Below are 23,313 nucleotides of genomic sequence, written 5' to 3' on the forward strand. Positions count from 1 at the left end.
CATATTTAGCTCACACAGAATTCCCTAGACTTGTCTGAAGTTGCTTACGTATTGTAGCAGGTGAAAAGCTGTAAGTATTAAAGGATTACTCTTATCTCAGACTTTTATGTCATATTCACAAAAGTCTGATAGGTGTGGGTCCTCAAGGGTGCCAATACACGTACATGGGTGGCTGCTAGTGCATGCATTTCCCAATAATTGCATGGGTGCACTTGCTAACGCTAATGGTACTAATGTATTAACATCCTCCGGCCAGTGACATAAGCGTATTATAGCTGCATTTATGCATCCTTGACAAGGATGAGTGTCCCGGCCCGATATCCTGATCTGAACTCCACGTATCATAGGAATCTACAATACTTGGGAGTTCAGGTCAGGATACCAGTGGTCATGCTGGGACACTAATCCCTATTGCAGACATATAAATTAGACTGAGAAATAACTTACCCAATAGAACGGATCTTGAAATTTATTCTGTCTATATGTAGCACTTTCACCTCCTAAATAAAGAGACAGGGTTATTTTTCTGTACAATCTACATGGCAGTTAGTCACAGCGCCTAAGTTTAAGCAGCTTGGGGATGCCCTCAGCATTAATGACTGGGACAATGTCTTCAAAGAATACAGACAAACAGAGAATATTTAAGATGCTTTAAAAAATTTCCTATCAGCTGTTCATTTTCATAGAAATAGGAGAAAACCAATGTGGCTCAATACAGATACAAACCGGGCAATAAACAGTAAAAAGAAAGCATCTAAAGCCAAAAAAACGAAAGGCAGCGAGGAAGCACTAAAAGCTATAAGGGAAAATACATATTATGTAAAAAGCAAGAGCGACTTCTAGCCAAAGAGTAAAATTAACCCTAAACTGTTCTTTAATTATATAAATAGTAAAAAGATTAATACTGAAATTGTTGCCCATTAAAAAAGAAAAAATCCTAGAGGGCAGTGAGAAAGCAAATCTATTAGGCCTCCTTCCCACGAACGGATTTCCGCCGCGTAATTTGCGGCGAAAATCTGCTGCGTTGCCCGCAGCTATTAGGTTCTATTGAACCTAATAGCTCAGGGCTCACGGTGCGGAATTCCGCACTGTGAAATCTCCCGTCCTCACCCGCAGCATGCTCTATTTGCCGCGGGTGTACGCGCTGACGGCTTCCATTGCAGTCAATGGAATCCGTCCATTCACGCTATCTCCCGCTGTAACACAGCGGAAGATAGCGTGAAAACGCTTTTCCGCCTACCGCCGCTGCGTCATATGACACGGCCGGCCGTGTCATATGACGCGGCGGCGGTGGGCGGGGAAGCGTCATGCGGGAGCGAAGACGCCGGATACGCTGGTAAGTATGGGGTCCCTGGGGGGGGCGCTGTGACGAGCTTCGCCGCGGAATATTCCGCAGCGGAGCCCGTCACGCTCGTGTGCAGCCGGCCTTAGGCTTTTTTTTCTGCAGCGCATTCATAGAGGAAAAGGATAAGTTAAGTAAAATGGAGAGTGATAAAAACCGCTCTATTGAAGGGAACCAGTCAGCAGTTTTTGCCAATAGCGACCAGTAACAGCGCTACAATGCCGTTGGCTCACTCTACACTTATTTTGTTATGAATGGTGATAAAAGCATCTCTCAGCAATAGCAGTTTTAAAGTTTCCTGCGCCACATGTAAATGAGGCACAGGGATCTAGTGGGTGGGCCGGACTGTCTCTGATAGCTGCTTGTTCCCCTCATAAGTCCATCCCTCTCGCCTCCTCTGACAAGAATGACATAGTAGGCGTAATCCAAGCACCGCTGCAAAGTCTCATGGTAGCCATGAGGTCAGCTACTGGTGCATCGGAACGGTTATCGTTCATATCTCACTGGATCATGGTAATCTGAATGATAATTTGTTTGTCATTTGGATTGTGCATGCATAAAAATCAAACGATGATCAGCGTGTGTGAACAGGCAGCCCATCTATGAATGACTGCCTGTTTACTGTGAATGGCGTTGGGCAGGCCAGAACTATCCCAGCGCACTCCACCTCCATTCACTGAGTGATGATTTGCTTCTGTGCTTTTACACAGGAGCGATTATTGCTGGGATGGCTGTTAGGCTCTTCTGTGCCCAACAATCGTGCAGTATAAAAGGGCCCTAACCCAGAAAGAAGTACAGAACTGCCTTAAAAAAAGTTAAAATAGGCCAATCATTGGGTCCTGATGGTATACTTTCCTGGGATATAGGGAAATTACGTAATGTGATGATAGACCATTATTTATTATATTTAATGACTACTGACAGGGTCTTTTCCACTGTATTAGTCCATAACAAATGTGGTGCCCATGTTCAAAAACGAGTCAAAAAGTAAACTCGGAAACTATAGGCCAGTCAGTTTAACTTCAAAGGGTGGTTATAAATGGTACATACACAGATTGGGTCACCGTTACTATTGGGGTCCCACAGGGGCTAGCATAGGGCCCCATTCTTTTTAACATTTATTAATAAAAGATTACACTGTAAAATGCCATAATTGCAGCTATATAGTAATTAACACATAAGAGGACAGTTTATGGTTGGAAATGGATCTGGAAAAGCTAAATCTGGGGCAGAAAAGTGGCAAATGAGGTTTAACACTAATAAATGTAAGGTTATGCACATGGGCAGAAGAAATACATGTCAACATCACACACTAAATGGGAAACCACTGGGTAATACCGACATGAAAAAGGACCTGGGGTCCTATAGCTAACTGTAAAATGGAGTAAAAAGTGTCAGGCAGCTGCTGACGAGGCAATTAGGATCATGGACGCATCAAACGAGGTCTAGGGGCACATGATGAGAACATTGTTCTTCCTCTTTACAAGTCACTGGTGAGACCACACATGGAATATTGGGGGGAATTTATTAAGACCAGCATTTAAAATGCTGGCCTGAATAGGATTTCCCTGGGTGCATAACTCTTCATATATTAGGTGCATCTAAGCATCTCTACGTGCCTTAAAAGAAATGTTTATTTCTGACATTTTTGCCAGTTTCTGGTGTCAATTTAACAGAAATTTGTTGGTATTGTGAGCCAAACCACGTACCAACAAACCCCATCCACTTTTTAAAAAACCAACGAGGGCGGCACAAAAAGTCATATATGTTTGCAACTTTTTTAAAGCCAGAAATTTGTGGGACATTTATAAAGCTTTTTACACCTTGTGTACAGTTTTGGGCACCGGTACTCAAGTAGGACATATCAGAGCTTAAGCTGGTACAAAGATTGGCAACTAAAATCACAGAGGTGAGGAAAAAGAAAAAAACAAACACATTCACTGAAAAAGCCAAAAATACCTGAAGGTCTGCAAAGCAGACACGGTCGCCATAGGCACGATCGCCATAAGGCAGGCACAATCGCCACCGGCACAATCGCCGTAGGGCAGGCGCAATGGCCTTAAGCCCTGAGGATATGCAGTCACTCCTCCCCATTCTGGGCTGGGTTGAGTGGGTGACTGCATATTAGCTTGCCAGGAACAAGTTGCTCCTCCACACATTATTGTCTGGCTGACTACATATCCTCAGGGCTTAAGGCCATTGCGCCTGCCCTACGGCGATTGTGCCGGTGGCGATTGTGCCTGCCTTATGGCGATCGTGCCTATGGCGACCGTGTCTGCTTTGCAGACCTTCAGGTATTTTTGGCTTTTTCAGTGAATGTGTTTGTTTTTTTCTTTTTCCTCACCTCTGTGATTTTATGTAATTTATCGTGAGTTAGCGTAGGTACTGACGGAAGCGGTGTGACCTCGACGCGGTCCGTCAGCCTATGCGTTTTGGCCAAAATGCAGTACTAACACCCGTATTTTATCAGTATGCATTAGTACTTTTGTATGTAGTTTGCTAGTTGGTGGGGGAGCCCAAGATGTCAGCCAGTGTGGCCCACCTTAGAGATACAGGGCAACCCGCTGTCATATCAGCCAGGGTTGATATCCTGTATGGTGGGTCACCACCTATCTATGGCTGACATCTTTGGTATCGTTCACATGTGCAGGCTATTAGTATATGCAGTCACTCCTCCCCATCTGGGCTGGGTTGAGTGGGTGACTGCATATTAGCTTGCCAGGAACAAGTTGCTCCTCCACACATTATTGTCTGGCTGACTACATATCCTCAGGGCTTAAGGCCATTGCGCCTGCCCTACGGCGATTGTGTCGGTGGCGATTGTGCCTGCCTTATGGCGATCGTGCCTATGGCGACCGTGTCTGCTTTGCAGACCTTCAGGTATTTTTGGCTTTTTCAGTGAAAAGATTGGCAACTAATTTAATAAATGGAATGGGCGGACTACAATACCCAGAGAGGTTAGCAAAATGGGGGTTATTTTGTTTAGAAAAAAGATGGCTGAGGGGCGACCTAATAATTATGTATAAATATATCAGGGGACAATACAGAGATCTCTCCCATCATCTATTTAGAGCCAGGACTGTATACATAGAGGATGCCACTTGTTACATTCAGAGGAAAGAAAGTTTTTACACAAACACAGAACTCTGTCTGAGAATGTGATGATGGTGAACTCGCTAAAAAAAAAAAAAAAAAAAAAAAAAAGTACAAGAGGGGCCTGGATGCCCTTTCTTAATACAAGTTATAATCACTAATTACTTCAAAAGAGTTGGTGACCCAGGGAGTTACTTCGATTGCCAGATTTTTTTCCCCCCTAAAATGAGGACAACTAGTTTCTATCTCATGGGGGAGTTTTGCCTTCCACTTGATCAACATTAATGATCATAGGCTGAACTGGATGGACATATGTCTTTTTTTTAGCCTTACAAACCATCATAAAAGACTCACCCGAGGTATGAAGTACTGATCAGCACTGAATTTATAGAGCCATTCGTCTAGGAAATGATAGAGTAAGCTGAGCATATCACTCCCTATTAAAAAGAAAGAAAAAAAATCAGACACCTGTGGTAGTGTTTTGCTTTAGTTACAGTAAACGTGGACTGATATGCCGCAGGATACCATATGGAACCTGTATATCTCCATGCCTATCCGTATCACATCTTGCATCCAAGTTAGAGGCAGTACAACAGGGTACTAGAGCCTTCATGCCCGCCCGTTTTACATCTTGTATCCAAGCTAGAGGCAGTACAGCAGGGTACTAGAGCCTCCATGCCCGCCCGTTTTACATCTTGTATCCAAGTTAGAGGCAGTACAACAGGGTACTAGAGCCTCCCATCAAGGGGTCAGTTTTCCACAATAAATGATCCTTTCGCTCTAACATTGTAATCACTTGCTTATATCAACGTTACAAATCACAGAGAAAGTTTCATTTGATTCCAACAAGTCCTTCTAGGTGCTTGACATATTTTTTTACAATGAGTGTACATATATACACACATACATACAGTACAGATATACAATACCAAAAACGTTTGGACGATGTGTAAAATGTAAATGACTGTTTAGAAAAAAGAATGCAATTATTTGGATATGCATATAACCATATTTTATTCAGAATAGAACATAGAACACATATCAGAAGGTGAAAATGAGACATTTTTCCATTTCATTTTTTAAAATGTAAAGCTGCAAAGGACACGTCCATCCAGTTCAGCCTATTATCCCCAGAAACCCCCTTCCATGTTGATTTAGAGGAAGGCAAAAAAAACCATTGCTATAAAAGCCAATTTTTCTCATTTAAGAGAAAACAAAATTCGAGTCTGGCAATCTGAATAATCCCTGGATCACCAATCCTGAGTAATTAGCGACTATAACATGTAATATTGTTACATTTAAGAAAGACGTCCAGGCCCCTCTTAAACTCTTATCAAGTTCACCAGCTACACATCCTCAGGCAGAAAGTTCCATAGTCTCACTGCTTTTACGGTAAAGAACATCTTCTAAGTCGGTGTAGAAACCTTCTTTCCTCTAAAATCAGTGTTTCTCAACTCCAGTCCTCAGCGCCCCCAACGGGTCATGTTTTCAGGATATCCTATGGTAAGAACACCTGTGGTAATGTCTGAGCACTGGCAATAATTACATCACCTGTGCAATACTGAGGAAATCCTGAAAACACGACCTGTTGGCGGTCCCTGAGAACTGGAGTTGGGGAACACGGATCTAGATGTAGAAAATGCCCCCATGTTAGTCACAGTCCTGGGTATAAATAGATGATAGGAGAGGTCCCTGTCCAACAAAGACTGAGGACTGTTGAGCAGAATAGGACAACATTCCTCTCCCGAAACTCCAGCAATTGGTCTCCTCACTTTCCAGACTGTTGTTAAAAGAGGAGGGGATGCTACACAATGGTAGACATGGCCCTGTACTAACTTTTGTGAGATGTGTTGCTGCCATCAATTTCTAAATGAGTTAATTTAAAAAAATGAAATGGAAAAATGTCTTACTTCCCCCTTCTCGTATGTGTTCTATGTTCTATTGTGAATAAAATATAGTTATATGAGATTTCAAAATCATTGCATTCTTTTTTTTTTTACATTTTACACAGCACCCCAACTTTTTGGGAATTGGGGTTGTGCACAGGTTAGTTTACACATGTCAAACACAAGGCCCACTGCCTCATTTTATGTTGCCCACCAGCCGTGCTTCAAAACTAGCAGGAATTCTACAAACACTGCCTGCAGCTCCAGTCCGGCGGCAGCACTGCAGTCTGTGACTGCTGACCTCTCCCCCCAGGCATCTGCGTGCGCCGTCCTGTATGCAGTGCAGACACAGAGGAGAGGCCAGCAGTTACACACTCAACAGAGGCTGCTGACACCAGACCAATGCTGCAGGCTGGGTGAAAGTAAAGCCTGTAGAGGGGTTGCTATTACTACTGCGGCCATTATGTGGGTCACTTATTGCTGGGGCCACTAAGGGGGTCACCATTACTACTGAGGCCACTAAGTGGGTCACCATTACTACTGGGGCCACTAAGGGGGTCACCATTACTACTGGGGCCACTAAGGGGGTCACCATTACTACTGAGGCCACTAAGGGGGTCACCATTACTACTGAGGCCACTAAGGGGGTCACCATTACTACTGGGGCCACTAAGTGGGTCACCATTACTACTGGGGCCACTAAGTGGGTCACCATTACTACTGGGGCCACCAAGGGGGGGGGGGGGGTCACCCTTAGGATTCGTTCACATGGGGCATCAGTGCATTTCTTGAAAATCGCTTACGCTTGTCTTTTTAGGCTGCGCGTTTTTGTGTGTGCATATAGATTGTGTATTTGCGCATGCAAAAAATAATGCAGACAGGCCCATTGAAATGGTTTGCAAATTCGCAGTGAATGCACAGGTTTCCAGCGTATTCGCTGCGGATTTGTGTCCACCCATTCACTTCAATGGCCTATTGTGGTGCGTAAAATGCACCAAAATAGGTCATGCCGTGTATTTTTTAACATGATCGCATATCACGTGAAAAGAAATGCTAATGGAAACTAACCCATTGAAACTGATGGGTTCAATTTATAGTGTATTACTTTTGCAAGACTACTCACTGTGATATTATGTGTGTGAATATTCTCATGTGATAATTTTATTACATTACTGTGCAATTGCAATCACCCCTTTGAAGGCAACCATAAGGATGTTTAACACCTCTGGGTTAGTTGATAATGTACCCCTGTTTCCCCGAAAATAAGACATACCCTGAAAATCAGACATAGCATGATTTTCCAGGATTTCTGCGGATGCAAAATTATATTTCAGGATTTTTTGAGGATGCTTGAAATATAAGCCCTCAATTTAAATAGTGTCCAGGCAGCTATACATGTAAAAAAGTTAAATCTTTTTGAGCACAAATTAATATAAGACACCGTCTTATTTTCGGGGAAACAAGGTAGAAAAAAAACAACTGTACATCTTTATTAAGTACAGTTGCAGTCAAAATTATTGAATCCCCATTGCAAATTAGATTTATTTGCCAAATTAACAAACCATTTCCAAAAAAAAATCATCAAATGAGAAGAGTTTCAATAGCTCAACACAACATAAGTAGTGGTTTCTCAAAATTCAACACAAAATTTCATTTTTAATGACTGCAGTTTCAGAAATATTCAACTCCCTGAAGAAAATCCTTAAACGCACATATTTGTGAATCAGGTGTTGCCACAAGCAGAGCTTCACTGGTTGCATTAAGGTACATTTATACAGTACGAGTGTTGGGAGCATTAGCACCCAATAGCCGTACCAGTGACTATTGATCCTGTGCTTATACACAGGTGCGATAAGGAGGCAAAGCGGCTGAGGATCGTCCAGGCCCGCCAGTCCCTATTCCCAGTAAAAAGGAGTCCGTCAAAGATTGAGCGGCTCCTGTTTACATGGCCTGACAGTCACTTGGTTTGGAGTTCTGCAAAAAACCAAGCAACTCCAAGTAGTGAGTGATTTGTCGCTCAGTGCTCTATCGGGGGCCGCGTATATACTGGACAACCATTGACTGAATTCACCATTTCCAGCGATAATTGGGTAATAATCGTCCCATATAAAAAGGTACCTTTAGCTGTGCTTCAGATAAAACACATCATATACATGGACAGACAAGGAGTTTGTTGACACTGACGTTTGATTACATGTTAGAAATAAGGCTAAGGGCCCTTTTACACTGAATGATGTGTTCGTTGTTCAGTTTCTGCAGGTATAAAAAAAAAAAAAAACACACAAAGCTTGGCCCATATAAACAGGCAGTCCTTCAGCTATGAGCACCTGCCTCTTTACTGTGAATGAAGGCGGGCGGCTGGAGCGATCTCCAGTGCGCTCAGCCTCAATTCACTGAACAATCCTACTCCGGCGTGAAAGCACTGGAGTGATCGCTGGAATGACTGTCGGGCGCTGAAGCCATGGAAAAAGACACTAAGTCAAGAGAGGGGTCCAAAAAGAAATCATTGCCTAAGGCCTCATGTCTACGGGGAAAATCAGGCCTGCTGCGGATTCTTCATGCAGAATCCCGCAGCAGGTCCCTCCTTTCCCGTGGACATGAGGCTAAAAAGTAAGCATTACTTACCTGTCCAGAAGCTGCGGATCTGCCCTCTGTCGCAGTCGGATCTTCTTTCTTCGGCCCGGTGGATGTGCTTGGCGCGCATGCACCGTGCACTCCATTTTTTTTTTTAAACTCCTGCTCTCCCGCGCCCCGAAGAGCAGGAATTCAGCTGCGGTTGTGCCGCCGATCCGGACGGCTTCCATAGGCTTCAATAGAAGCCTGCAGGAGCCGTCCCCGCGGGAGACCAGCACGAAAATGGTGCATGCTGCGGGAAAATGACATCCGCAGGTATTTAATTACCTGGGGGTGTCCAATGCATCCCTATGGGGCGCGGATCACACGTGCGGGTGACCCGCTGCGGATCTGTCCCCGTGGACATGAGGCCTTATACAAACAAAGAAAATACAACAAAGTAGTAGAGGCACTGAATGTTCCTAGAGATACAGTTGGAAGCATAGCTCACGGTACAAAGTCAATTGAACACTGGCTACACTACCTGAACGTAGGAGAAAGCGATCACCAGATAGGCAGATGGTCAAAAGCACTCAAGTGACTGCAAAAGACCTGCAGCAAGATTTAATGCATACACCTCTACTGAACGAAAAGCACAAGAAAAGTCACCTCCAATATGATCAAAACTATATAGATAAGTCACAGAAGTTTCGGGATCCTGTTCTGTGGAGCAATGAAACAAAGCAAATTCTTTGGGCCTATGGACCAGCGATAATTCTGGAGAAGGAAGAATGAAGCATACGTTAAAAACAACCTGCCTACAGTAAAACATGGTGGTGGATTGATGATGCTCTGGCAATGGAAACCTGCAGCATGTGGAGGGCAAGGTGGATTCAGTCAGGTATCAGGAAATCCTAAGAAAAAAACTTAAAGGGGTTGTCCCGCGCCGAAACGGTTTTTTTTTTTTTTCAACAGTTCCCCCGTTCGGCGCGAGACAACCCCGATGCAGGGGTTAAACAAGAACACCGGACAGCGCTTACCTGAATCCCCGCGCTCCGGTGACTTCTTACTTACCTGCTGAAGATGGCCGCCGGGATCTTCTCCCTCGGTGGACCGCAGGGCTTCTGTGCGGTCCATTGCCGATTCCAGCCTCCTGATTGGCTGGAATCGGCACGTGACGGGGCGGAGCTACACGGAGCCCCATTGAGAAAAGAAGACGACCGGACTGCGCAAGCGCGTCTAAATTAGACGGCTCCATGGAAACGAGGACGCTAGCAATGGAACAGGTAAGTGAAAAATTTCTGATAACTTCTGTATGGCTCATAATTAATGCACAATGTACATTACAAAGTGCATTAATATGGCCATACAGAAGTGTATAGACCCACTTTGTTTCGCGGGACAACCCCTTTAAGCTTTCTACAAGCGAGCTGAAGCTTGGGCATCATTGGATGTACCAGTAGGATAATGATCCCAAGCACACCTCAAACATCAAAGTGCACCAAGGCTTGGTTTCAGAAGACATCCTGAAGATTCTGGAGTGGTCGTCAGTGTCGCCTGACTTGAACCGCAGAGAAAATCTTTGGTAGGATATGAAGACGACAATTTTAGCACATTAACCCAAGATTATTAGTGAACTGCAGGCCATTGCCAATGAGGAATTGTCCAAGATTCCTCAGCAAAGCTGCCAGCAGCTGGCATCTGACTACGCATCATGTTCGCAGCAGGTCATAACAGAAAAAGGTGCTCTACTAAGTACCAAAGATGCTTGTCACAAAGGAGTTGAATAATTCTGAGACTACAGCAATTAAAGATGGCATTTTGTGTTGAAGTTGCAGAAACCACTTGTTATATTAGTTGTGTTAAGCTATTTAACCCCTTAAGGACCAGACACATTTTAGGGATTTTACCCATGTGCTGGTTTTACTAACCTACTTTTTTTCAGCTACCAAAATAATTTTTGCAGTGTTTTTTTTTCCTGTGACAAATACACAATTTTTTTAAATATCTTTTTTCACTGACTTTTTTCCCCCTCTTTTCTAGTTTTATGCGACTAAAAGTGGAATTCACCAGTGAGGTGCGCACAATTATTTTTTAAATACTGTATATAATCTAGTTTAAGCCGACCTGAATATAAGCCAAGGCACCTAAGTTTGCCACAAAAAACAGGGAAAACCTAGGTGCCCGAGTATAAGCCGGCACCTCCCGCAGTGATTTTCAGGGAAGGCCTTTAAATATAAGCCCTTCCCTGAAAATCATCCCTAGTTTAGTAAAAAATGAAAAAAAAAAATGCAGCCGCTTGGGTCCAGTCACTGTAATAAAGTTCTTTCAGCAGGCAGAGATTTAAAATCTCCGTCTGCTGAAAGTGCTGCGTCTGGTCTGATTTGCTGAGCGCTCAGCCATTCATTGAAGGACAAATGAGCGCCGCCTGTGATTGGTCACAGCGCTCAGCCAATCAGACACAGCCCTTTCAGCAGCCAGGGATTTTGAATCCATGCCTGCTGGAAGAACTTCATTACAGTGACGGGCCCCAAGCAGCCAGATGCTCCGGGCCTCTGGCGGAGAGGTAAGTATATATTTTTAATTTGAGTATAAGCCGAGAGGGGCATTTTTCAGTATAAAAAAAGGGGTGAAAAAGTCGGCTTATACTCAAGTATATAAGGTAATTCAAAACCTTTTATCGTCATTTGTACAGCTCTAAAATGTGATCCACAATGAATGTGTAAATTTAGCCTAAACCGTGAAGAACATAATTCCTCATATTAAAAGAAAAAAACCTTCTAATCATAATGCAATAATAAAAATATATTAATATCTATGTACAACACAATTCTTACCTTCAGTTTGCACCTCGATTGTATCTATAGGCTCCACAGTCTCTATATCAGTCATGTAACCAAACATAGCCATAGCACATTGTTCAAAGGCTTCCTCCAGGGTTTCACCCCAAGCATGTAGTCTGTAGAAAAAGTACAAGGAGCCATCTATTAGTCAAGTCTTTTACAATAAGGCAATATAGAGCTACAAGTGTCTTGAAATAGAATTGCTATTATAATTAATTTAAAGCAAACCTGCATTTAGTGGTTGTGCTTTACTGCCTTGAAAAAAAGTCACAGAACAATTTACTCCACCAATAGGTGGTGTAAATGTAGATAAGTGTCTGAAGATGCATCAAATCTATCAACCAGCCAGCATTGTGATAAGTTTTAGACTATTTAGTATAAGCTTACATTGTCTATTAGCCCGGAAGAGCAAGTCTACCCCATTATGTCCAGGATAGAATATGTTCCCTCCCTTCCAATTCAACAAAGCTCTAGCACTATAGATTGGTGGGCATCCTCCACATGCCATCTGTTCTACAATAGTGACTACACTTACAAGACTGTGAAGGTTTGGAAGGGGGTTACTAGATATTCAGGCACTCCCTGGAAAGTTCAGTGTATGCAGAATTAGCGTACCTGAAGGGTTCTTTAAAGGGGTTTACAGGTTATAGGACAACATTGCCTTAAAATAACAAGCAGAGCTGTACTTACCCATTCTCTGCACAGTGATCCAGCAGTGTTACCCCAACGTCCTCCCGGTGACTGTTGTCAGCAGAAGTCCCTTGACCGCTGCAGTATCACTGCCTGTACTCCTGGCATCAGCACCAACACCCTGGGTGCCACAATACCAGGAGTTAAGAATGGATATGCCACAGCCTTTGATTGGCTACAGCGATCAGTTGACTTCTGCTGGACAGGTAAATACTACTCTGTTTTACATTTAAGATAGTTCAAGCTATTGCAGCAATGTTGTCTAATTACTGGACAACCTCTTTAATAAACAATAAGAACATAAATGGAGTCCCGATTTAACGGAAACTCACATAGACACTAGAGGTGCTTAGGTAAAATGTAACCCAATAATTAATGGTTGATAGAAGAGATGTTTTTTCATTCTTATTTCTGAAAGTCAAGGCAGACCTTGATGGGGTTGTAGCAAAGCAATCACCAGAGGTATGGGGAGAGCGAGAGACAGAGAGAAATGAGAGATGTTCGTGTGGGTAACGCATAATAAATTTACAGATGAATATTAACTTCCAGTCCCTTATGGTCCTTTTACATGCAACGATGATCGCTCAAAATTTGTCCAAACAGACGAAAATGAGCGATAATCGTAAACGCGGGCATCGTGCACTTTTCGTTTGAACAATAGATTTTACTGCACATAAAATCCATCGTTCAGCCGCTGAACGACTGAGCAAATACATTCCATTTAAATGCATTTCACAATCTTTCAAAAGACTGCAGGATGTTCTTCCCACGGCATGTTTACATTAGCCACAAGGAGAACAATGGAATGTGTTTGCACTGTTGGGAGTGTGTTTAAACACAGGTTGGGCTCTGCATATAACTCCTAGAGGTCCTTTGACATGCAGATGAGGATGATAAAGTGTTAATGACCATTAAAGCCATTAAGACTTTATGCAAATATATCGCTTAAGTTTTCAATCTTTGCAGTTTGAAAGATTATCTTAGCATGTAAAAGGACCTTTAGACCAGTGTTCCCCCAACTCCAGTCCTCAGGACCCCCAACAGGTCATGTTTTCAGAGTTTCCTCAGTATTGCACAGGTGATGTAGTTATTATCTGTGCCTCAGACATTGCCACAGGTGTTCTTACTATAGGATATCCTGACAACATGACCTGTTGGGGGTCCGTGAGGACTGTAGTTGAGACACACTGCCTTGGACAAGCTGTGGCAATGCCTGTCGTGTAAACTGGAGGGAGTGCACACAATAGGCAGATAAGACAACCTGTAGCAACAATTGACTGGGTCTGGTCTTAATGCCCATTTACATGCAAAGATAATCTTTCAAATGATTGAAAGTTTTAGTGATCATTTTACATAAAGTGTTAATAGACATTAATGTCCATTAACACTTTATCATCTTCTTTTGCATGTAAAATGGCCTCCTGGAGCTGTTTGCAGAACCCAGCATGTGGGCTGGGCTCTGCGCACAGCTGCCTTGGTTTTGTCAGGGCTGCTGGCAGAATACAATCTAATCTTCCATCTCCCATGAAGAACACAGCAGGCCTTCTATTGAGAGATACTTTATCACTCTGTGGCTGAAGGATGGATTTTAAACTCACCTTAAAATTATCGTACAGATGAAAAGTGCACTATGGCCGTGTTTACGCGCAATGATTATCACTCATTTGCATGAATTTTTAGTGATAATTCTTGTGTGTAAAGTGAACATTCATCTCATTGTAAGGACATCACATATTGCCCACACATTCATCGAACTAGATTTTTAATTGACCATATAAACTCTTCAACTTCTTCCCTACCTTACACACGGGTGGACCAGATTCTGCATGCGGGAGGCCCGCAATGGATTCTAGCTGTCAGCCCCGCCAGCGATTCTGCATACCTTACTTAGCTGTATTGCGGATGACAGTGGTGGCTCGCTGTCGCTCATGCGCAGTATTTTTTTTTTAGAATGTTTGTATTTCTTATGTTGCCGCTTAGTGATAACGCAAGTACCCACAGCCCATCTGCAATGTTAATTGCGTATGGGCTACGGGACGGACAGCCTCCACTGACATCAACAGAAGCCATCCACAGCAAAATAGAGCATGCTGCAATTTTTTCTCCGCTCACGAAATACGCAATTTATATCAGCGAGTGTGAGCAAAAAAGCGTAAGTACATGCTTCTCAATGCCTGCGTTTTGCTACAGATTCCGCAATTGAAATCTGTCCGTGTGAGCCCTGCCTTAGACCATCAGGGATGTAGGTAATAAGCTGGATGCTGTTTAATAGCAATACTAATCTTTATTCATACAACGCCAACACATTCCGCACAACTTTACAAATCAGGGAAAACAGACAAAATAAGACATAACATACAGTAATATAGAGGGTCAAGAACAATAGTCCCAGCTTGCAAGAGTCTATAGACTATAAGGAAATAGGGGTGACAGAGGTAACAGTGCTTGCTCTATACAATGATCCAGCCATCTTTTATATAAACAGGGTGGTATACATAAAGCTGTACGAGCTGCTCACCAGCTAAGTACCAGTGTACATAGAGATATGTAGTGCCTTACGATGTATGGGATATGGGGATACGTGGATACAGTGGGATGAAGGGGGTTGAATTGGGGTAAATTGAGAAGTTAGATATGGGACTATGGTGACCTCCCTAAACAGATGTGTTTTTAAGGCACGCTTAAAGACATCATGTTATAGAACAGGAGGAGCTGAGCGGACTGATATATAGTTTTATAGGGAAAGATTCAGTATAACTTGTATTTTATTCTTTTAAACCTTTTGCTCATTCTCGGCTGCAGTCCAGTGGGCGGAGCTATTAATGATTGACAATCACTGACAGAACAGCCCACTAGACTGTTCAGCTGAGAATGAGCAAAAGGTTTAAGGCCTCTTTCACACGGGCGACAGTGATATCACCGCGAGCAAATCGATGATTTGGGGTGGGGAGGACGGGGGTGGGGTGGAATTAAAATAATAAGAAAATAAATCACCTAACATGCGCCACACATCTCCCCATAAGCACCGGCAGACTTGCTTGAAGTTTTCACTCAGCACTTCCTGGTTTGGAGGTTCAGAATCCACGCCTCCAGGAAGCGCTGCTGTGATTGGCTGAGCTGCGGTGCTTGAGAACCAATCAGAGCCAGCGCTCGATAAACCAATCACAGCCATTCAATCATAGTCTATGATTAAGGGCTCCTGCACACTTGTGTTTTTCTCGCGCATGTTTTTCACATGATTTTGCTGCATTTTTTTTTGCAAAAGTCAATAGGACTTTCTAATGTTAAAAACGCATTGCGATTTTAACAAAAACGCGCAAGAAAAGTGCAAGTGTGCAGGAGCCCTAAGGGCAACATGTTTGCCTAAAACATGTAAGATGGCACATGTCCTTTTGTTCCTCCATGTCTGTCTGTCTGGATGATCTAATAAAGACTGAATGCTTTTAACCCAACGCTGGACTTTCTCCATTTTCCTGTTCATCAGTTGTGGTTTCCAACCAGTCCTTGCGTGGGAGCGACTGCAGAGGAGCCGATTTCTGGTTTGCATTTCTCACTGAAATCATTGGTTTTCATGCCCGTAAAACGTGACAATATCATGGCCATGTGCTCACACGTGAAAATAGTACATGGATTTCAAGGTGTTTTTTTCACATGAACAACTTATCTCTGGCAATGATGCTGCGAGATTTAAAAAAAAAATAAATAAATAAAATCGCTGCATGTCCTATTTTTTGGCAATAACCCGCAAGAAATCGACCGTTAGTCGGCGACTTTCACTATTGATGTCCTATCCTCAGGATGGCTCATCAGTGGGGGGCTGCCTCTCAGGATCCCTACTGATCCCCACTGTCAGTGAGGATATAGCTGATAACAAATCACATTGTCTCTATGGCAGCGACCCGGTTTGGTACTGCAGGTAGTGCTCCCTTTGGAATTCAATGAGAGTCGTGCCGGTAGTATCAAACTGCAATAAGGACAGCGCTATCTGCTTCCAGCACTGTCCACACCGATAGACTCAGAAATCAGCTGATAGGTGATGATCCCGAGAGGCAGAACCCCACCGATCAACTATTGATGACCTATGCTGAGGGTAGGTCATCAACAGTAAAGAGACTCAGGCGACCTCTTTAATGTAATTAGGGAGGGAGGCACTTGGCTTCTGTTAATGGATGTAATTCTACTGCATGGAGAGGGCGTTTTAAATGTCACTGTTACATCATAGTGGGACACACTCAATGTTGTCATAACTATATCACAAGAGGATGCTCTGAATGTGCAGTCATATACATTTTTAGGAACCCCCTAACACTCCAAGATGTACAATGCGGGTTCCGTCCGTTTCTCACTGTTGACACACGCAGCAACAGTTGTGATCAGCGCTCACACTTATCGTGGCTGTTAACCCTTTAAATGTCACAAATTCTGATAGCAGTACTTAAATGCCCGGAATGTACACTACCGTTCAAAAGTTTGGGGTCACATTGAAATGTCCTTATTTTTGAAGGAAAAGCACTGTACTTTTCAATGAAGATAACTTTAAACTAGTCCTAACTTTAAACAAATGCACTCTATACATTGCTAATGTGGTAAATGACTATTCTAGCTGCAAATGCCTGTTTTTTTGTGCAAAATCTACAAAGGTGAATAGAGGCCCATTTCCAGCAACTATCACTCCAGTGTTCTAATGGTACAATGTGTTTGCTCATTGGCTCAGAAGGCTAATTGATGATTAGAAAACCCTTGTGCAATCATGTTCACACATCTGAAAACAGTCTAGCTCGTTACAGAAGCTACAAAACTGACCTTCCTGTGAGCAGATTGAGTTTCTGGAGCATCACATTTGTGGGGTCAATTAAACGCTCAAAATGGCCAGAAAAAGAGAACTTTCATCTGAAACTCGACAGTCTATTCTTGTTCTTAGAAATGAAGGCTATTCCATGCGAGAAATTGCTAAGAAATTGAAGATTTCCTACAACGGTGTACTACTCCCTTCAGAGGACAGCACAAACAGGCTCTAACCAGAGTAGAAAAAGAAGTGGGAGGCCGCGTTGCACAACTAAGCAAGAAGATAAGCACATTAGAGTCTCTAGTTTGAGAAACAGACGCCTCACAGGCACCCAACTGGCATCTTCATTAAATAGTACCCGCAAAACACCAGTGTCAACATCTACAGTGAAGAGGCGGCTGCGGGATTTTGGGCTTCAGGGCAGAGTGGCAAAGAAAAAGCCATATCTGAGACTGGCCAATAAAAGAAAAAGATTAAGATGGGCAAAAGAACACAGACATTGGACAGAGGAAGACTGGAAAAAAGTGTTGTGGACGGATGAATCCAAGTTTGAGGTGTTTGGATCACAAAGAAGAACGTTTGTGAGACGCAGAACAAATGAAAAGATGCTGGAAGAATGCCTGACGCCATCTGTTAAGCATGGTGGAGGTAATGTGATGGTCTGGGGTTGCTTTGGTGCTGGTAAGGTGGGAGATTTGTACAGGGTAAAAGGGATTCTGAATAAGGAAGGCTATCACTCCATTTTGCAACGCCATGCCATACCCAGTGGACAGCGCTTGATTGGAACCAATTTCATCCTACAACAGGACAATGACCCTAAACACACCTCCAAATTGTGCAAGAACTATTTACAGCAGAAGCAGGCAGCTGGTATTCTATCGGTAATGGAGTGGCCAGCGCAGTCACCAGATCTGAACCCCATTGAGCTGTTGTGGGAGCAGCTTGACCGTATGGTACGCCAGAAGTGCCCATCTAACCAATCCAACTTGTGGGAGATGCTTCTAGAAGCGTGGGGTGCAATTTCACAAGCTTACCTCAACAAATTAACAGCTAGAATGTCAAAGGTGTGCAATGCTGTAATTGCTGCAAAAGGAGGATTCTTTGATGAAAGCAAAGTTTGATGTAAAAACAATGTTATTTCAAATACAAATCATTATTTCTAACCTTGTCAATGTCTTGACTCTATTTTCTATTCATTTCACAACGCATGGTGGTGAATAAGTGTGACTTTTCATGGAAAACACAAAATTGTTTGGGTGACCCCAAACTTTTGAACGGTAGTGTAGTTGCAATGAAATTGCAGGATACCATTTGGTTGCCGTGGCCCTTCTAGAATTTGGAATAGAGCAACATCACATAATTGTTCCTGGATCTAATACACCCCCCGTCCACTTTCAGATTGTCTATCAAGCCATGCTGCAGACATGGCTTGATAGACTTCCTGTCAGATTGTGGTATATTGTAATACTATGGTATTACATCAAACTGCAGGAGTGATCGCACAAGTTCAAGTCCCCTACGGGAACTAAAAAAAAAAAAAAAAGTAACAATCAGTTTAAAAAAAACTTTATGCGTTATTTCAAAAATAAAAGGCAAAGGTTTTAAAAAGTAAAAAAAAAAAAAGAAAACCTTTTCCCATATTTGATATAAAAGAATCAAAATAAAAAACAAACAAAACCATATTTGGTATTGCTGCATCTGTGCTATCACACTAAGGCCTCGTGCACACGGGCGGGTCGGATTTCCCATGCAGAATCCCGCAATGAAATCTGTCCCTGGCATCAGCAGCGCCCACGTGTACTTGCTTTTCTTTTCTTCAATCTGTACTGCGGATAGTTCACACGGCTCACTGTCGGACATGCGCAGTACAGATTTAAAAAAAACAACAAAAAACGTGTGCTTTTCTCGCATAGCAATGACACAGAATCTGCGACCTTTTCGCAATGTTAATTGCGGAAGGGCCACGGACGGACAGCTTCCATTGACTTCAATAGAAGCTGTCCGTGCGGAATCTGCGCAAAGATGCATCATGCTGTGATTTTTCATTCGCGAGCGGAAACCGTAATTGGCTTCCGCTCATGTGCATGAAGAATCATATTTCCACTACATGCTTCGGCTGGTATTTGCTGCGGAATCTGGAGGCGGACGCCTGCTCCGAATTCCGCGATGCTAATCCGCCTGTGTGCATTCGGCCTTCATATGTACTCCAAAATGGTACCGATAGAAACTACGGAACATCCCAATTCAGTCTCTGCAACCTGTGATGACTGGAGGTAACTGCACTGTAATCAATATCTCTGTGTAGAGCTGCTATATGACTATTATTTATAGATGTACTATTACTGTGAAGAGATCATTGAGCGGCGCTATTAGAAGGGGGTCACTGAAAGGGTCTAATAGGGTGCCTTCACATGGGTGCTTAAATCATGTGAGATTTGTGCGTTTTAAGATGCAAAAATATGAACCCCATTCTTTTAAATGGGGTCATACAGATAAGCGATGTTTTCCTGCATGGCACCGCGTTGCGATACTATGCAGGAAACAAATCACAGCATGTTCTATCTTTGCGATATCGCCCAATGAGGCCGGAGGCAGCAGCGCCGACCCCATTGAAAAGAGTAGATGAACATCGCAATTTCTTGCTGCGGCTGTGTTAGCTGCGGCGGGGATGAAGGGAACCCCCACAGGGATGCAATGCTGTTTCCATGTGAAAACGCCTCGCATCCAGGGGTTTTCAGAAGGATTGCGAGGGCGATATCAGGCCGTGAATCACAGCCCGATATCACCCTCACCAGTGTGCAGGAGCCGTTAGAGTATACAAAAGGCGTAGTTTAGCATAAAATGGGTGGGGCCTAAAGGCCTGCTGCTGCACTTATTGTGGGTAAACTGGCTGTGGGACATAATTGCCTGCCCCATGCTGGCTGTGGGAATGCTACCACGTGTTCCTTAAAATAAGCCCTACCCCAATTTTCAGGATATTTTCAGGATGGAGGGTTGCTTAAAATATAAGCCCTACCCCAAAAATAAGCCCTAGGTACACTATATGGAAAAAAAGCAATACTTAACTAGCAGGTGCTGTCCGGGTCCCTCTTGCTGGTCTTCGCAGGCTTCCTTGCAGTTATCAGCGCTGACAGAAAATTGCTTGCTGGTAACAGCGTTTGTAAACCCTGCCTCCAGCAAGCAATTGCTCCGATTGGTTCTCGGGCACCACGGCTCAGCCAATCACTGCGGCGTTTGAAAAACCAAACACAGCCATCGTATTGAATGGCAAGCATAAACCATCCCCCCAAAATAAGACCCTGTGCCTCTTTAGAGCAAAAATGAATAGAAGAAAGAGTCTTATTTTAGGGTAAACAGGGTACCTATAGAGCTTAGCAAGCTTTAACTCCTTAAGGACACAGCCTTTTTTTCCATTTTCTGTTTTTCTTCCCCTTTTTAAAAAAATCATAACTCTTATTTATCCATCGCTGTATGAGGGCTTGTTTTTATGTGGGACGAGTTGTATTTTTAAATGGTTCTATTTAGCGTGCCATACAATGTACTGAAAAACTTTTTAAAAAATTCTAAGTGTCGTGAAATGGGGAAAAAAAAACGAAATTCCACCATCTTTCAGTGCATCTTGTTCCTATGTCGCAAAAATTGCAACAAAAATGACATGATAACGTTATTCTATGGCTCAGTATGATTACTACGACACCAAACTTATAGCTTTTTTTTTTTTTTGCTGCACATGTATTTTTTTTCAAAGATATTTAATCTTTCAAAATTATTTCCGTCAACGTAGTTGTGTGAGGACTCATTTTTTGCGGGACGCCGTGTAGTTTGTGGTGGTAACATTTTTGAATACATACGACTTTTTGATCGCTTTTTAATATATTTTTTCTTGCAAACAGGGTGACCAAAAAAGCACAAGCTTGGCGTTTTTTTTTTTTCTGACGAGGTTCACCATGTGGGGTAAATTGTGCATTACTTTGATAGATCTGACTTTTACGGACGCAGCGATACCAAATGTGTATTTTTGTTTTTTTATATTATAAATATGGCAAGTTTTTTTTTCTTTCTAATAATTAGTGCAACTTTTTTAAACTTCTTTTTGCTTTGTTTTTTAGTCTCCAGAGGGTACAAGAATATCTGATAGATTTATCGCTCCTGCAGTATGATGTAATGCAACAGCATTACATCATATTGCGATCTGACAGGCAGTCTATCAAGCCATGCTATTCTAACGGCTTGATAGGCATTCAGGTATGACAGCGCTGGGGCCCTTCAGAAGGCCCCCAGCTGCCATGACACTCGCACTGCTCCCCACAATCTCATTGCAGGCCCTGCATGGGACCCACAAACATCGGTTGGGAGATTTAAATGCTGCTGTCAGAATGGACAGCGGCATTCAAAGAGTTAACAGCCCCGGTAAGCGGCGCAGCTTATTGGAGCTGTTGCCGGTGGGTGCCGGCCGTAGGAAACAGCCGGCAGCTGCGATATATGGCGTGGGATCGCCACTCTTCACATTACCCTGATGCTGCAGGACGCAACTGTATGTCCTACAGCGTTATGGGTGGTGTCACACCTGCGCTGGTGGTTCCGCTTTCCTGTTCTGGGAGCATGACAAGGGAATCCCTGCGTCCGGTGGTTCTGTATAAGGACGGATGCGAGTAGCGCTGGACAGACTATTAGTTATAATGGGGTACAATCAGTTTCCGCTCAGCTGCCCCTTTTAGACGTAAGAACAAGCCCTGCATGCAGCACTTTTGAGCCAGATCGGCAGCTCCTGAGGTCCCAATGGCCTGACTCATGAAAGAAGGCTGACTACCAGGTGATAAGGTGCTGCATGAGGCGGCAGCAGTACTGCAGTGTATTACTCTGGGGTATGGGGAGATCTGTGGGGCTACAGCTGCACAATACCACGTGACAGGCACGTACTGTACGTCCGCAGTGTGGTCCAGATCTGAAAGACACAAGGTGGTAGAGCCAGTGAGTGGAGCGCACGGCCGCGTACACACAGGCGGCAGCCGCAGCAGCGCCGCACCTACACTCGTGCTTCTTCACCACAGCCGGGTACTTGGCCTTCACCGCGGCCTGCTCCTCCGTCACCGTGTAGTAGCGTTCATCCATGGCTTCCCAGAGAAGGACAGAGCCTTCCGGGTCTCGCCGTCACTTCCCGTCACGTGACCTGAGTCTCGACGTCACTTTCCGTCACGTGACCTGACTGCCGGCTGACCCCGCCCCCTCTCGCTTGGGAGCGCAGTTGTGTCTGTCCCAGGTTCGCTCGGATAAAGGCGGCGAACATACACGGCAACAGCCAGTCGTGCCCGACGTTCTCGGCCGACCCGCAGATGTAGAGTTTTGGTTGAAGCTTTGTAATACACTAATAAAATGTATTCACAATCACAGCAGTCGTACGGCGTTACTTCCAGCAAGGAATGAAATAGCAGAATGTGGGATAGAAGAAATGTCCATGAAGGATGATGCATAAATGAGTGCTACATGGTTTTACTAGTTGCCTCTTTAACTGTGCAGTGGCCGGCGCTTGTAACTGCAGGCACGGCTCTCATTCAAATCAATGGGAGCCGTGCATGAGGTTTCAAGCTCCGGCCCCTACATGGTGGTCCAAATACACAGAGGTCATCGTGGAGACTTCTGCTTCAAATACAGAGAGGTCTCATACACACAAGGTGCCCACACTGATGAAGCTTAGTGGTACATACCCAATTATATGTATCCTCATCTGAAGAAATAAGCTAGGAGAGAGAGAAGTAGGCCGCCTGCAGACGGCCGGGTCGGATCCCCAGCGAGAATTCTCGCAGCAGGATCTGACCCACGACCAGGAAGGGGCCAGTGCGGCGCTCACCAGCTCCCGTGGCTCCGGCTCTGTGACGTGCCAGCTGCCGGCCAGCCAGTGCATGCGCAGAGCGGAGCCGGCCCAGCACTACTGACATTTCTTTGCTGGCCTCTGCGAGACTCGCACAGAAATAGGACATGCCGCTATTTGTTTGCCTAATGTATTTTCGCGCAGACAAATCGCGGCCGTCTGCATAGGATTGCGTTTTCTAATGCAATCCTATGCAGGCGGGCACGGGTGGAAATTCTCCCGGAAATCCCGCCACGGAATTTCCACCCCTG

The 23,313-nt window shown here is 43.9% G+C and overlaps 1 protein-coding gene across 2 annotated transcripts in view; it reads right to left on the reverse strand.

The window, feature by feature from the left end:
- ZBTB8OS (zinc finger and BTB domain containing 8 opposite strand) overlaps positions 1-22,377 on the reverse strand; it is a 30,125-nt gene extending 7,748 nt beyond the window's left edge. Inside the window, exons 1-5 of one of the 2 annotated variants that reach the window (XM_066575028.1) lie at positions 22,224-22,377; positions 22,114-22,138; positions 11,712-11,833; positions 4,790-4,872; positions 448-500 (exon numbers count right to left, since the gene is read on the reverse strand). In XM_066575028.1, coding sequence (XP_066431125.1) covers positions 448-500; positions 4,790-4,872; positions 11,712-11,833; positions 22,114-22,138; positions 22,224-22,305 — 365 coding nt within the window. In that variant the 5' untranslated portion in view covers positions 22,306-22,377. Of the gene's footprint in view, positions 1-447; positions 501-4,789; positions 4,873-11,711; positions 11,834-22,113; positions 22,139-22,219 lie in introns of both variants that reach the window. The other variant, XM_066575029.1, reaches the window with a different exon arrangement.
- Positions 22,378-23,313: the final 936 nt, after the last annotated feature.

The sequence above is a fragment of the Eleutherodactylus coqui genome, chromosome 1 (genome assembly GCF_035609145.1).
Source record: "Eleutherodactylus coqui strain aEleCoq1 chromosome 1, aEleCoq1.hap1, whole genome shotgun sequence".
NCBI classification, from domain to species: Eukaryota; Metazoa; Chordata; class Amphibia; order Anura; family Eleutherodactylidae; genus Eleutherodactylus; species Eleutherodactylus coqui.